The 16,530-nt window shown below is 33.0% G+C and overlaps 2 protein-coding genes and 1 non-coding gene across 3 annotated transcripts; 1 reads left to right on the forward strand and 2 right to left on the reverse strand.

Annotated features, from left to right (window-relative positions):
* The first annotated feature begins 213 nt into the window (after nt 1-213).
* Nucleotides 214-3,662, forward strand: LOC101506157 (3-hydroxy-3-methylglutaryl-coenzyme A reductase 1-like). Its single transcript, XM_004512234.4, has 4 exons — nt 214-1,290; nt 1,406-1,587; nt 1,712-2,058; nt 2,992-3,662. Exons 1-4 carry the CDS (start codon nt 353-355, stop codon nt 3,232-3,234), a joined length of 1,710 nt encoding a protein of 569 aa, XP_004512291.1. The 5' UTR covers nt 214-352; the 3' UTR covers nt 3,235-3,662.
* Nucleotides 3,663-3,933: 271 nt separating this feature from the next.
* TRNAK-UUU (transfer RNA lysine (anticodon UUU)) lies at nt 3,934-4,006 on the reverse strand. Its single transcript has one exon. It is a non-coding gene; the product is annotated as a tRNA-Lys (tRNA).
* A 1,553-nt stretch (nt 4,007-5,559) lies between these two features.
* LOC101506489 (thioredoxin reductase NTRB) lies at nt 5,560-9,963 on the reverse strand. The gene is made up of 2 exons (XM_004512235.4): nt 8,827-9,963; nt 5,560-5,877 (listed from the first exon to the last, which is right to left on the reverse strand). The coding sequence occupies exons 1-2, from the start codon at nt 9,857-9,859 to the stop codon at nt 5,807-5,809; spliced, it is 1,104 nt and encodes a 367-aa protein (XP_004512292.1). The 5' UTR covers nt 9,860-9,963; the 3' UTR covers nt 5,560-5,806.
* Between the last annotated feature and the right edge of the window lie 6,567 nt (nt 9,964-16,530).

The raw sequence follows: 16,530 nt of genomic DNA on the forward strand, positions 1-16,530 counted from the left end.
TTAAATTTCTATATAATTAAACATTATAAGTTACATATAAAAGATCGTTTTTCTGCTTAAACTTTATAATTTAAATAATCCTTTTTCTAACACGTTTAACTTGTACGCTTAGTAATTGACTAAGCAAGTGAAGGATGAAACGACATGCCGTACGAGTGTGCAATGGTCGTTCGCATTTCCCTCCCTAACTCTATAAAAAACCTTCTAAATCCTCGCATTTTCTTTCAACCAATCATCCCATAAACTAAACTAATAACTCCTTTTTCTCTTTTCCTTCTCTCATTTTTTCCTTACACTCATTCTCCATTTTTCTATTTTTCTATTTTCTATTTCGAAACTTAACCGGAGAGAAATGGACGTTCACCGGCGAAATGTAAACGCCGTCGTCCGTTCTGACCCCTCCGGCGAATCTTCCAAAATGAAGATTCAAAAGCAGGATTCACAGTCACAATCACTCTACTTAACAAACGCGGTTTTCTTCGGCCTTTTCTTCTCCGTCGCGTATTTTCTTCTTCACCGGTGGCGTGAGAAGATCCGAACCTCTACACCTCTCCACGTCCTCACGCTCTCCGAGGTTGTTGCTGTTATTTCCCTCATCGCTTCCGTTATCTACCTTATGGCTTTCTTCGGCATTGGTTTCATCCTTCATCCTTTCGCCGCTTCTCGCGCGGTTCATTACGATGAAGAAGATGAATCCGACATTCCAAAAAACGTAGGCACATGCCTAGTCGGTGTTGCACCGGAGCTACCTTCACTGCCACAAAAAATCTCCAAAGAGAAAGTTGCGCCTCCGCCGGCTCAACTTTCCCTGGAGGACGAGGATATTGTCCAAGCGGTGGTGTCAGGTTCCATTCCTTCTTACTCGCTGGAATCGAAACTCGGAGATTGCCGGCGTGCGGCGGCGATTCGACACGAAGCGGTGCAAAGAGTTACCGGAAAATCACTAGAGGGTTTACCAATGGAAGGTTTTGATTACGATTCTATATTAGGACAGTGCTGTGAGATGCCGATAGGGTTTATTCAAATTCCGGTGGGAGTTGCCGGTCCTTTGTTGCTCGACGGTAACGAGTTTACTGTTCCGATGGCAACTACCGAAGGTTGTTTGGTTGCAAGCACTAACAGAGGCTGTAAAGCTATTAACCTTTCCGGTGGTGCTTCCGCCGTAGTCCTCCGTGACGGCATGACTAGAGCCCCCGTCGTAAGATTCAACTCAGCCAAAAGAGCTTCTCAGTTAAAGTTCTTTTTAGAAGATCCTCAAAATTTTGATTCCCTCGCTGTTACCTTCAACAAGTAATAATTAATCTTCTATTTCTATGTTACTGCAATACTTTTAGTATTTTATTTTATTTTTTTGAAATTAATATTGTTACTAATTTAGATAATTGATTTTGTTTTGGATATTCAGGTCTAGTAGGTTTGCGAGATTACAGAATATTAAAGCTACTATAGCAGGAAAGAATTTATATATTAGATTCACTTGTTCCACTGGTGATGCTATGGGGATGAACATGGTATCAAAAGGTGTACAAAACGTGCTTGATTTTCTTCAAACCGATTTTCCTGATATGGATGTTATTGGTATATCAGGTAAACATACATCACTTAGTTACTAACTTTGTTTTTGATTATTTGTAGCATATTTGTTATAGTATGGTCAAAGTTTATGCTAAAATTGTAATGTAATGAAATGAATATGTTTTGGTTATATTAGGAAACTTTTGTTCGGACAAGAAAGCTGCGGCAGTGAATTGGATTGAAGGGCGTGGAAAATCTGTAGTGTGTGAGGCTGTAATTAAGGAAGAGGTGGTGAAGAAAGTGTTGAAGACTAGTGTGGAAGCTTTGGTTGAGCTCAACATGCTAAAGAACCTTACTGGTTCTGCTATGGCTGGTGCTCTTGGTGGGTTTAATGCACATGCTAGTAATATTGTTTCTGCTATTTACTTGGCTACTGGTCAGGATCCTGCTCAGAATGTTGAGAGTTCTCATTGTATTACCATGATGGAAGCTGTGAATGATGGGAAGGATCTTCATATCTCTGTCACTATGCCTTCCATTGAGGTATAATTACTCACTTGTTGGATGGTTGTTACATTGATTATCTCTAATTTTTAAGAATATATTTCATAGACAAACCTGGCCTAAAGCCAAACTAAAATCATATGTTAGAGCAACCTATAATTTTTCATTGCAAAGTTGTCAATAGCGTTTTAGTGCCGCTAATTGACAATACTATTTTATCGGACCACACATTTTATGGCTCAATCCAATCCTAAAATACATCGGGTCGGTCTAGGTCAAAGGGTGTTTTTAACACGTAAATTATTGTAATTTTTTAAAATGGCCACAACTTAGTAAATAGCCTTGCAGACAAGTAATTATGTATTCAGCTATATTATTGGTGAGTCACGTGATAAGGATTCGGTGTATGGTCCTATACCATTAGAAATAGTATACCTGTGTCTACAAGACAGTCAGATAATATTCAGTGCCATAAATATTTATCCAAGACTAGTTTATTTCTGAATTGATCCTTTCACCTGCAATGTATGTTTTTTTGTCTATCGTGCATTATTTTTATAAAACAATTATTATCGTTAGTACAGAACATGCTTATTCGCCAGGTGTTGAGAGAAGCAGACTTTTTTGCATAAGGTCTTAACTCCATGCCTTGGGAATATGTTCAACTTCACCTTTTGCAAAATCGCAAAATCACAATAGTTCAATGTGATAATCAAACATATACTTAGACTTTTTCATTAATTTCTAATTTGTCATTATATGTATGTTTTAGATCTTGGTAGTCAATTTTTTATAAAGCAGCACACAGTTTGTTCAATCCACGTCTAGTTTTATACTCCCTTGTCTCTTAAAATTAAGGGATAATTTCATATTGTTCCATATTTAGTACATATTTATTAGATTTTGAAATTTGACATGTCAAGACTATTATTATGTGTTTGGTTTATTTATGAGATGTTTAATAATATGCAGGTGGGCACTGTTGGAGGGGGCACACAGCTTGCATCTCAATCAGCTTGTCTAAATTTACTTGGTGTTAAGGGTGCTAGTAAAGAGTCTCCGGGATCAAATTCTAGGCAACTGGCAACTATAGTAGCTGGTTCAGTCCTTGCCGGAGAGCTTTCACTCATGTCTGCAATTGCAGCTGGTCAGCTTGTTAAAAGCCACATGAAATACAACAGATCTAGTAGAGATGTTACCAAAATTGCTTCATGAGCTGGCCATATCACAATACCACAACTGTGAGATAAACTTGCATGCATCATCTAGAATAATAAAGGAAAATGAATTCCAATGTATAAATTATTTTCAAAAGGGCATTAATTGGTGGTGGATGGTGGGGATATGGCCTGCAAACTAGATTTTATAAATATATGGTCCACGTGGGGATGATATATTTCTGAAGTTGTACAGAAGGAATTAAATAAGACTTAGTTTAATTCCTTGTTTTTTTAAAAAAAAATAATCATTAGTGTTGTACTTGTCTTGAGTTCTCATCTGAACTTCAAAGATGTGGTACAATTTTAGTCTGTGTTTTTGTCTGTATTCTTAATTGTGTTGTAATCTCCATTACTTAGTTATGAATTTGTAATTTTTAAATGATAAACATCTATTTGAATGAGAACTGAAGTTTTGAAAATAAACATGATAGTACTAAACTGAAACATGTACAGCCATTAAAATTTCACTGCAAGAATAGGAATAATAAATTAATCATGCATACGATGTAAATTATTTTCTATTTGATTTTAAAATTAAAATCACAAAAATTTAACCAATTGTACTAACTTCACTTGTTACAAAATTAAAAATAAAAATTTTATGTTAAAAAAAATAGTGAATGCATTTATTCTAAGTGATTTTGCATTTTTCAAGAAATAATGAAAAAAATGATTAATTATAAAAATAAATTATCGCCGTCTGTGGGAATCGAACCCACGACCACGTGGTTAAAAGCCACGCGCTCTACCAGCTGAGCTAAGACGGCTACTTGTTTGTTTAATTGATTGATTACTATTTATCATATACAACTACTTGTTTGTTTAATTGATTGATTACTTTTATCGTACACAATAATTTTTGACGGTTTAAATATTTAATGCATGACAGTGACACATATCAACATCTAAATATATTTTATTGTGTGAATAATAATTAGCATTAGTTTGTGATTAATTGTAATAATTTTAATATCCTACTAGTTATTAGTGTTGCATGTCGATTTTTGTAATTGTGGTCGTTATGTTCTCAGGCTAATTTTTTATATAAAAGAAAAAATTAATAATATGGTCGTTGTAGATTGAACGGACAATGGAAGCAAAATATGAATCATTAAAAAATTTGCAATTCTTCGTCTCACCTCGAATATAAGAACTAAAAAGGTTTTTGTATTCTATAATATAAACAAGTAACTGTGTTCATTTGTTGATGGAAAAAAGTCTAACATTGAGTAAAACTTTCATTCTATTTTCTTATAATTATTTAGACCACTAGAGATAAGATCTAAATGATAGACTTCGCTATAAAATTGCTACCATCAGAAAACCAACATCACTTTTGCTCGTGATTCAATGAATTCGATTTTGACTTTTGCATCGTAGTTTCTTTTTCTCTTTAAATGATGTAGCTACATAACATATATTCTCATGTGTTACTATCATATTGTCGAAACAAAGTGAATATTCAATTTTTAAATGGTTTTATAGTTCACATGTATTTAGTATCATATAACATAGTTAGCAAAATACTAAAGTTAATTTGATGGTTGGAGTGGAGTGATAAGAAAGTTGGGAGTTCAATTTCATCTCCAACAAAATATTAATGTTATTAAAAAAAATGAAGTTAAAAAAAAAAAAAAAAAGACTTTTCAGTCGTTAGTTGGTGCGGCAAACATCTCCACAAATCAAAGGACTCAAAAAACATTTCCATAAGAATTTAACAGGATGTTTAACGTAATTTTGTGTTTGGTATCTAATTTTGATTGGAACCTTCGAAACTCTCATGGCACTGATGGTTAGGTGAAAGTGCGAATAGTATTATTTGACGTGAAAACAAATATTTCGTCTTGTACATTGTTGGACCACCTTAAACATTAAGGAAACAAATATCTTAGAGCATCTCTATCAGAGTTTCTTACCACCCCCTTATTAAGTACTCTTACCCCATTAGGAGATAGGAAAAAACAGGTCACTAAAAGAGACCACAACTTATATAATCACCTCTCTCTTCACTTATGTAAAATAATCACTTATAAATAAACTTTGATCAAATATAATGATATATAAGATATTGGTGATATAGAAACCACACAAGATCCACTTAAAGACTCATAGGATAATATCACCATGCTCTTAATGCCACCATTATTAATGCTCTTAAGCACATTTGTTCGCGCTCTCATTCCTAAAAATCCATCGCTACTAAAAAATACTCTCATTTCCAGAAGTATGCAATCAATCTGCACAAATAATTACTACCAAAAGACACAAATTTGGTGATTTTACCAAATACAGTACAATCAAATGGGTAAGTAGCCCTTAATAAATCACAACAAGCGACTCATTCCATTGGCCCAATAAATCATAAGTTCATAACAAGTATACTATGTCTGTGAGCTCCAGTTTCTAAAATAATGCAAGTCTATTTCCGCCATCAAGTTTTGAATAACAATTCGAACAAATAAAGATTCTAGCGGGGTACATAAAGATCTGTTTCCAATCTTCTTTAAAAATCAAACATTGCTTCTAATTAAGCATCTTCTGAGCTCTGAACACCCTCTAGTATCTAGTCAATCACTCTTATCCTGTTGTAAACCAATCCCTTGCAGGAAGTGTTCTGCATCCAAAGCCGCCATACACCCTGCACCAAAAACAAGAGCTCCATATCATTTAAGGATAAAATCTCTTCTGAAACAAGACTCAACTCTGATCACTAATTGCAATTATTATAGAAATTTTAAGTACAATGGCCAGCAATAACTATCAAAACCAAAGACAGTGCAACACAAACATTTTTACAACATGGTCGAAATTATTTGTAGTTCAAATACCCATAACAGGACAATGTGGTGATTCACAGTGCCTACAATTTTGCTCAAACTAATGAATATATGTTCTCATTTTTGTCATTTCGAAAACAAGAGTGCAAAATAAATGAGCTTGAAATTTCCAAATACACAGTTAAACAAGGATTTGGTGATTTAAACATACATAATCAACTTTATAAATGAGCCCAATGAAAGAAGTTTCCATTACAAGTAACCAAAGGTCATCAGTCGATCAGGGACAGACAACTTTGCTTATGCCAAATTACAGACAACTGCCATCAAGGGATTTAAATTATTTCCGTACTTCATAATATATAAATTAGTGCGATGACAGCAAAGAGAAAAAAGGGTAAACATGTGAACCAAATTATAAGGACCTATAAAGCATGGAAATAGTGGTATGACAAATTATGACCGGGATGCTCAAGGTCAACATGCTTCTCAACAAATTTAAATTAAAGTGGTTTACATGTCACTGAAGAAACTCTGTACCCAGCTAAATGAATTGGTCGAACTATGCACCGACATGACATTAAATTTAAACTAATTGACATCTATGATCCAAAATACAGAGGTAGGTGTTCTTGTATTTTAGGTATTGGTAATGATTACACGGACCCTGTATATTGCAGAGTTATAATGCTGTAGACTGAACTTAAAATAACGTTTAAAACATCTGTATCATAGCAAGCATTTATGGAGTCAAGTGCTACAACTGTGGGGATAATGTTTTGTATGCTATGGAGACTTGTGATTCAATTGTTGCGTTTTTGGCTTTTCAAAAAACATTGAACCTTCTTTTACTTATACTTCAGTTAAAATTAACTGTGACAAATAAGCATTTGCCACCAGCATCATTTCTGGCCTGATCTGGCGAATACGCCTTTCACGGCAAGCTCAATCTCTGTTCTTTCCTCACACCTTCTTTTACATTAAAGTCCATATAGTATAAACTATTTATTTTGTTACCCCACTGACCTATATTCTATTATAGCATTTTTTTGGGTCAAAAGCTCCACGGCACGATTCAATAACTATGTTCCAAAATTCTCCCCACCTTCCATGTATCTCCGCTAAAACAGGCTACCAATCCTTAATAGCTAATATCCAAAGTCAACCTCTATCTACTATCTGATGAGCTTGAGCTGTAAGTTCAGCCAGCAATGATTCTAGATATATAGGACTTCATCATACATTGGATGGCACTAGAGCGATTTTAGTACACAAGGAACGTCTCCCTGGACATGAAGAATCATGGAAAGACAATAATGATATACCATTGACAAGCAATTTTGCCAATTTCACCATTCGGACAAGGTGAGTCTTACTGGGGGACACACCGACAGGGACATGAATGAAATCTACACAAGGAGAATTAGGGGGGTGAATGTTTGACTGAATAATTTTGGACTAGATATTGCCTTGGAATCAAATGAATGGAGAATTACTGGGTGCGAATGAGGAGGTGATTCACAAAAGTTATGAAAGAGAGAGAGAGAGAGAGAGAGAGAGAGAGAGAGAGAATCTGTCACGTAGGATTTAAGGATAGAAAAATGGTTTCTCTAACTCTGCGGAGTAACACCTGGTTTTCTTCTACCTTTTGTTTACTACCCTAATATTTTCTTACTGTTTCTCAGAGTTCATTCTCTGTTTGTATGGAGTTAAACTCCTCTATTGTCTATAAATAAAGTTCAGTGTTGCCTATCACCCACATTTCCTGCTCTTCTCAGTTTTCAATCCTATCAGGATACTTAACCTAATCATGTTCCAAAAAAGAAGACGAGTCTACCTCAACAATGGTAATGGGACATGCCCATACATAACCATGGTTTGAAGTCTTGATTTTGTTATTGGAATTAATCGATCAGGTTCGCAGCTAAATATACAAGAATTTTTTAGCTTCAAATTGTCAGAAATCAATACCTTGTCTAATTTAAGGACTAACTAACCCCCCAATGAGAAACAGAAAAAAGTTGAAAATAGATTAATAGGCTGTGAGCCCTTAAACAACCTATGCTAAAAAAATCGCTACATAGAGACAATGAATGAGGTAATAATTAGTGGACTACAACTATCTCTTACACCTAAAGTATTTACAGCTACTAGATCCGAATCTCATTTAATAAACTTCAGCAACCTTGAATGATATTCAACTAAAGGGATTTGAATAAAGTTTACTACTGTGAAAGGAATGCTTTATTGTCAGTTTATCAAACCTCCAGGCAAAGAAAAATCATGTAAATACAACTTTTATTAACATTAATCATCCTTCCACCAGACCACTCCTGATGAAAATGGAGTATGAACATGGCAAAAAAACAGAGCATTCAAACCGTTACATTTCAATACCAAGCATATACACCAATAAATATCCCACCTTAGATGAACCCTTATTTATTAGAAAACATGTTCATCGCATCTATACCATACAGACAGTGAAAGTGAGGGTGATTTCAGCAATCTCTCTTGAATATATCCCTACCTCATTTAACAAAAAGTCTGCAAGCTGGGTTTAACGGTCAATGGACTAACTGGCAATTGCCAATTCTCTTAAATGATAGTAATCAACAATAGGGATTGCATCAGATATAATATAAAGTATAAATGAAACATACCGACAAAATCACAAAAATTGAGAAAACACGGATATTCCAAAAACCAGTGATCACACACATACACAAACACACAAATAATCATTCCACTAAGATGAATAATGAATCAATCTATAATGTAAAAATAATGGTAGAATGCAATAGAATTACCAGTGCCAGCAGCAGTAATAGCTTGCCTATACTTCTTATCCTGAACATCACCAGCAGCAAAAACTCCCTCAACACTAGTCTTCGTAGTCCCAGGCTTCGTCACAACATATCCATCAGAGTCAAGTTCAAGTTGACCATCCAAAAACTTAGTTGCAGGCTCATGACCAATTGCAAAGAACAATCCATTAACCTTCAAATCAGAAACCTCTTCTGTCACCACATTCTTCACTTTCAACCCTCCAAGCACTCTCTTGTTATCTTCACCTCCATAAGCCTCAACCACCATCGAGTTCCATATCACCTTAATCTTACTATTGCTCAACGCTTTGCTCTGCATAATCTTTGAAGCCCTAAACGTGTCTCTACGGTGAATTATGTAAACTTCGGAACCGTATTTCGTTAGAAACGTTGCTTCCTCCATGGCGGAGTCACCACCGCCGATCACCGCCAACGGTTTGTTTCTGAAGATCGGAGCCGCGCCGTCGCACACGGCGCAAGCTGAGATCCCTCGGTTCCAGTAACCATCGGGACCGTCTCCTGAGCCGGTAAAAGGTAACCGTTTGGCAACAGCTCCGGTAGCGACGATCACGGAATCGGCCTCGACGGTTCTTGAATCAGTGAAAACCCTAAAAGGACGAGCGGAGAAATCTACCTTTGATACTGTTTCAGTGAAGATCTCGGTTCCGAAGCGAACGGATTGCGCGCGGCAACGTTCCATGAGTTCCCCACCGAGGATGCCTTCGGGGAAACCGGGGAAGTTCTCGACGTCAGTAGTGGTGGTGAGTTGGCCGCCGGGAGCGATGTCGTTTGCCATCCATCCTTCGAAGAGGACGGGTTTGAGTTCGGCACGGGCGGCGTATACGGCGGCAGTGTGGGCGGAGGGGCCGCTTCCGATGATGCAGAGTTTGGTTTTGAGAACGTTGGTGTCAGTCATGGCGGCGGAAGTGGTGGAAGCGCGTTGAGTAGCGATGAGGTGGCGCGCTATGTTTAAGAGAGTGCTGCAAGTTTTATTAGCGCAAAATGTAAATTTCATTTCCCTCCTTGTACTATTCTTCTTATTAATTTTTATACTAATTTAATTATTAAATCGTTTATTTAATTATTTTTATTTTGTAAAGTACATTATAAAATTATTTTTTCAAAAACACCAACACCAAGAATCAAAATGTGAAACTTGGAATTGGACTAGAAAAAATATTGGAATATAGAAGAGGATGATGATGTTAATGGGTTCCTCTTCCAACTTAAGTAGTTTTCTATTGTTCTGGGTATTCCAAAATTGTTCCTTGCTTTGGTTCTATTGTCTTTATACTTAACTTGTTGTGTTCCTTATTGTTCTTGTATGCAAAGTTAAGAATAGGATAGTCTTTTAATAATTTTTTTAAAAGTATTTAGTCCTTTTATTTTAAAAATATTAAGTAAATATAGTCGTATTGTCAATTTTCTTTGGCCTATAATAAATTTTAAGAAAATGAAAGTTGTTTCATTTCATTCAAAAGAAATGGAACAATAATAGAGAGGCGAAAATTAAAGACGTTGATGCTAGCAATAGCAATTGATACACTAGTAAAAGTGTGAGATATTGCATGGTTACAAATTTGACTTTGTATTTGTAGTGAGAGTGACAACTGAGAAGTCAGTAATAGTAATAATAGTATGTACTTATAATTTGGCTATGGGGCACACAAATTTTGAGTTATCAGTTGTGCCAACATAGATGACCTCACATAATTTGTAGTGAGAGTGACAATTTGCTTATAATATGTTTTAAAGAGCACAACATATATCATTAATGCATCCAATGAAGAGATTTGAGAAGATATGAAGTAATTCTTCTTAAGCATAGAAAAGCTTGACCAATTTGAGCAGCTCAAGATGAATGCACCTTCCAAAAATGGATCTATCCCACTTTGTTCAGTCTATTATTGAGAGCTGTTTTTAAATTTAACCCCACTATGTTGCTTAAAAATCACAATCCCAAAGTGCACATGAAAGAAAAATATTTATTTTTAAATATAGTACATCAAAAGGAAGAAAAAAAAAACTGTGTTGTTTTCTCGGACGAGGACATCATAATTTTTTTTTCAGTGTATATGATCAAAACCATAAGTAAGAGTGGAAAAAGAATATTTGGTTCAAAATTGCACTTAAGCTATTATGGGATTTGGCTAAGCCAAGAGAGTTTGATCTTCTATTCTAGTTATGTCTAATCCAAAAATACTTATATGTAGAGTGTTTTTTTGCTTGATGCACTATAGGTTGGACATTTACTATTCACACTCCATATTTCTTCATTTCTATTTATTTTATAGACTCCATGCTATAAGAAAGAAGATGTTTCTATTTGAATTCGATAACTTGTCACATACCTTCCATGTAGTCTTGTGTGGCTCTATATTGTTATATTAGATTAGCCGTGTGTTCATGCGATTAGTCATTTGCTTGATTAAATTTTCGTTTAATCGGTTAACAAGATGATATGTCAACCAACTTGAGTTTCTAACAATGATTTCATTTTTATTAAACAGTTATGCTATGAAAAAGATTTATTTCTCAACTATTGTTTCCTAGACTACTTCAGGGAGCATGAAATATATTAGGTTGAACTACTATTTAAGATTTGCATGAAAATAAAGGATGCAAGAGAGGAAAGTGAGAAAGATAAGTAAAGATTTATTTGGTTGATTGTATATCTAAAAAATAATACTTACAAATCTTTTTTATAGACTTAAAATATGTATAAAAAAAAACCTAAACTAACTAATTAACTCATATTACTTCATAAAATATCATTCTAACAACACTAATATATGTAACTATTTCGTCGACTTAGTTACAATTAGGAGTGAGAATATGCTAAATCGTCCGTCAAGAACATATGACATAACCTATTTATGATATGATCTGATCTGCCCTGTTTAATAAAAAGGCTAGACTCATGTTTTTTTTAAAGCCTATTAATTTAAATAGATCAGACTTAGATTTACAAAAAAAAAAAAAACCTATTAAGTCTGATAGACCGACATATGCATTAATTTTATTATTATTTATTAACATTATTATTTTTTATTATTATCTATTAATATTAGTATTCGTTATTTTAAATTTGTTAATTATGGATTTATTTTGTTTATTTATATTTTTAGGAGGTTGTTGCATACTTGCTAGTTATAATTTTATTAAATTTAATTGTATATAAAATTATAAGTTAGTCTATTTAAAAATTATAAACATATTATTTAAATGCTTTTAGACCATATTTTTTAAAAGGGTCAGACCGAAAAAAAAACCTACACCAGACTCAGACAAAAAGAAAAATTATAGACTAGACCCAGACTTTTCAAAGTTTGATATTACCTATTCCACCTCTAGTTAAAACGAAAACCATTTTTGTTGGAAATAGGCTTCCACAATCAGCCTGTCACGTCTTCCATAAACCATGTTTCTAACCAAGAAGTAAGCTTTCAAACATGATATGAGCTCAGTCAACTAATATCTTGCCCAAACAACTTTGTCATGGAAAAAAACCATTGTTGTTGCAGTTAACCTCGCGTTGACTAACAACTATTAACAATGTTATCTGCATCCTTATTTTTTAACGGAGTTAGTCTTTATTCTCGTTTTTTCCTCACAAACTAACCTTATATAATTATAATACACTGACAGTTTTTGCCTCATAAACTTGTAGATAAATATAGAATTTCTTTTTATATTATCAATATGTTCTAATTAAATCCTTAAACATTATAATTTTTCAACTAAATATTAATTAAAATAATTTCATGATGATAAAGATTATTTGAAGTCAATCTTATAATATTATAAGAGCACATGTTGTTACACTATGATTATCATTGTTAATTCATGATTATAGTATGACAATAACAAATAATGAATAAGTCCTATAAAAAAAAAGAATTAATGAAAAAGTATTTGGCGTCATTGCATCTAATCTAATTTGTGGAAGAATTGTCGGTATTAGTATTTTCCAAAACGTAGATTATTTAGGACAAGGGTCGGTAAGTAGAGCCAACCTGTAAGCCAATTTAGCCACAACCTGCCCTTGTCAAGGTACCCTCACTATGGCCCACCAAAAAAACCTTAGATTATTAATTATTACGATTATTATTATTAGCTCAAAAGCTAAGAATTAGTGGATTCCTAATCAGCATCAATCAATAGTAATGTGAAATTAAAGTTTTCTCATTTAGTGTGCTATGAATGGAACTCATGTCGATTAAAATATGAGCATATATCTAATTAATTGGCTTGGAGGAAACATGTTAGGTTTCTAATAGAAAGAACACATATGACATCGATTTCAAATATATGTATATTAAAAAATTTGAATTTGAATTTAACAATATCATTTTAAAAATACTATTTAGTTATTTTAAATTTCAATTTTCAATAAAATATTTTGTTCCTATAAAATATATTTTCATAAAAAGAACATTTTGAAATTTTAATTATTTTTTATAGAATAAAAAATAATGAATGAAATCACCTACTATTTTTAATAACTACGAATTATTTTTATTGCTTATATTCAAAATTAAAGAGTACATAGTTTTTCACAAAAACTTAAAAAAAGTACATAGATTGTATTTGGTTCCATCTCCTTCTTTGGTGAAAACTTAAACTCTTAAAAAGAAATCAGAATATAGCTAAAAATATGCTTTTAATATATATTTGTGAATAAGAAAATGAAACAATTTAGCAAATCAAAATATAGCTAACAAAGTTGTTAGACTCATATGATTAATCTATTAAGGTTGAATTGGTAATAAAAATATACAAGTTCAATTCTTTACTACAACAATCGTTATCAAGTCGAATTCAAAATTATCAAATTATTTTCTTTAGTAAGCCGGTCTAAAAAAAATCTAATAATATGATTGCCCTTATTCTATGTCAACAACAATCTTCCTTATATTTTATCAATTAAAAAAAAATCCCTATAGACTTACTTTGAGCTTAGATCAGTCAAAAATATAATTGTTGTGTTAGATTTTTATTTTTATATTTTTTATTTTTTATTTGTTAAAACCAGCTTAAAACCTTCATAATTGATGTACCAACTAAGAATAATAAACCACTCGCCATTTGTAATATTTAATCAAAATCTCAAATTCTAGGAACAATATATTACAATCTCAAATTTCTTTTCAGAGAATAACCCATTACCGATACAAAACTTCAGAAGAAAAATATATACACAGAAAATGGAATGACTAGAAGGGTATTCTCAATCATTCCTTAAAAAAAAAAAAACAGAAAATGATAATAATTCTAGGAGGACACAAAAAACAAACCAAGATAATCTAATACTAGTGTACAATTTTTGTCTCTACCAAACAAACAAATAAAAGTAGTCATGAGTTTCTATCATGAATATGTCCAATTGGGTCATGAATTTGATCCATGGAAGAAATAGATGTTCTTTTGATAAACTCCAAACAATCTGCAATAGCTTCTGCATAGAAAGAATTATTATTCCTTCCATAAGACAAAACTCTACAATCACCTTGACCCTTTATTCTTTCTTCCTTCATTAAACCACTTCTACTATTGTTGCTGTTGTTTCTTTTGAATCCACTTTTTCTGCAGAAAACTTTCTTCAACAACTGAAAAGCTTTTGCATGTGATAATCTCAACTTCTCAAAGAATCTTAGAAAAAAGTTGACCCTTTTGCGTAGCCTTTGAAAGTAAAGCCTTCTGAGGTTCAGCCTAAATCCTCTGCATTTTCCATGGCAAAATGATGATGCTTTTCCATTACTGCTAACTCTGTTGTAAGTTATGTGACTCATTTTTTTGGTTGGAAACTTTGTTGTGTACAAATATATAATGTTGGAGGATGACTTTTTGGATGGTGAGGTAATGATGAGTGTGTGGTGTGAAGGAGAATCAAAGGAAGAAGCTTGGAAATTTATGGATTTGGATGTTTTTGGAACTTTGGACGGTTTTGTATTGCAAAGAGTAGACAAAGGAGTTTGAGGCTTTGAGGTGTATTATATATGTGACCTGGATTAAACTTTAAAAAAACTTGTGTATATTTAAAAAAATTAAGTGTTATAGTAAATGAGTATTAATTAAAGAGAGTGAATGAGAGTATACGATTCGATCGTTGACTGAAACGTGTATAATTTTTTACAGCTGTTTAAATAGTAAATCAACTTCAATTAATGACAAATTGATTGAGAGTACACGGGCCCGACCTTGATTGAAATGTGTTTGAATTTTCTATAGTTATTTTATGATGTCGTAGATGCGAGAATAATTGAATTTAGAGCGATAATCATTCTCTCTGTAAATTTAATGGTTCTCACAACTGTTACACCATAAGACAGTTATAGAGAATCTAATTTCAATCTTAGACTTCCTTTATTTACCTTTGGACTGATATCTAGATTATAATAACTTTTTTCTAAGAAATAAGAAGGTTAAGACTATTGGAAAGGGTGATAAACTATTAAGGTTAGAGGTGTTGAATCATTGATTGGTGTGGTAGGGTCATAAGGGGGTAAGGGAAAATGAGCAAAAGAGAAAAATGCCATGGATTCTTTTTCAAAGTAGGTGACTAAAGTTGTAAAGGAATAGGATAATGAGTAATCAAATTGGTGAATTGAGTAGCCTATAGTATTATATCATAATATTGGTTTTTAAAACTTATAGTTAGTCTAACAAAGTTTGACTTGTGAATTGGCTTTTATGGTAGAGTGGCTGGCTTTCTTATTAGGAATGTGATTGTCTCCTCTGTGTTGCATAAAAATTTGTTTTATTGTTGCATAACTTTAATGATAATAACTAACTTTGAGGACTAATTGTCACTCAGATTTATCATGTCTTTAATTGCTACAGGTTTATGTCCACTAATCTTCCAAAAGAGTAGCTGATCATCCACAGTTTTCATTGAAAATTATTGAGGTTACCTTTAACACCTACTTTATAAACTAATATTATCATTTTTACTTGTTAATTTCAAACTTTTAAATAAGATAGATAAATGAATTGGACTATTTTTTTTTCTTCATAGTTGTGTTTGTCCTTCATATTGTCTAAGAGCATCTTTAGGAGAAATTTATTTCCAGAGCCTGTCCAATTTTGAAGAGTGAGTGAGGTTTGAAGTAAATTTTGAAAGATGTTAAATATTTTTACCAGTATGTGGTCTCTTTTCTTTAGAAAAACAGTTATAGTTTAAGACATGGATGTATCTGCTTTGGAATAACGGTGAGTGACAAGAAAAAGGAAAGATAAGTTAAATTGATTTGTACAAGTTCATGATACATATGGAGTTAGATGAAGAAAGTTGTGTGAACATTAGCCATTAACTCTGCATAACTAGGGTCTAAAGTGTAAACAACTTTTGTGTATAAATTTGTTAAAAGAAGAGCAATGTTTTGACTTTTAATTTTAGTTGCCAGTATTTGTTTTTGTAGGCAACCAGTTATCCATTATCCTCAAATTTTAAATTCCAAACTAACATGCAAATATTCGTTGGAGTGCCGACTTCTCTAAACTACTCAAACATTTTCTAAGTAGAAGGACTGCTTAAAAGTGGATCATCAAGAGTCTTAATTGAGGCACTATATACAATTATGTTTCAGTCTAAATTTGTAAAAATAAACAATTGACATTATTACTGTTGATAAATAACAAGATATTATATGACTAAAGTATCTGACGTGTTTCACTTATAACCAA

The sequence above is a fragment of the Cicer arietinum genome, chromosome 8 (genome assembly GCF_000331145.2).
Source record: "Cicer arietinum cultivar CDC Frontier isolate Library 1 chromosome 8, Cicar.CDCFrontier_v2.0, whole genome shotgun sequence".
Classification (NCBI taxonomy): Eukaryota; Viridiplantae; Streptophyta; class Magnoliopsida; order Fabales; family Fabaceae; genus Cicer; species Cicer arietinum.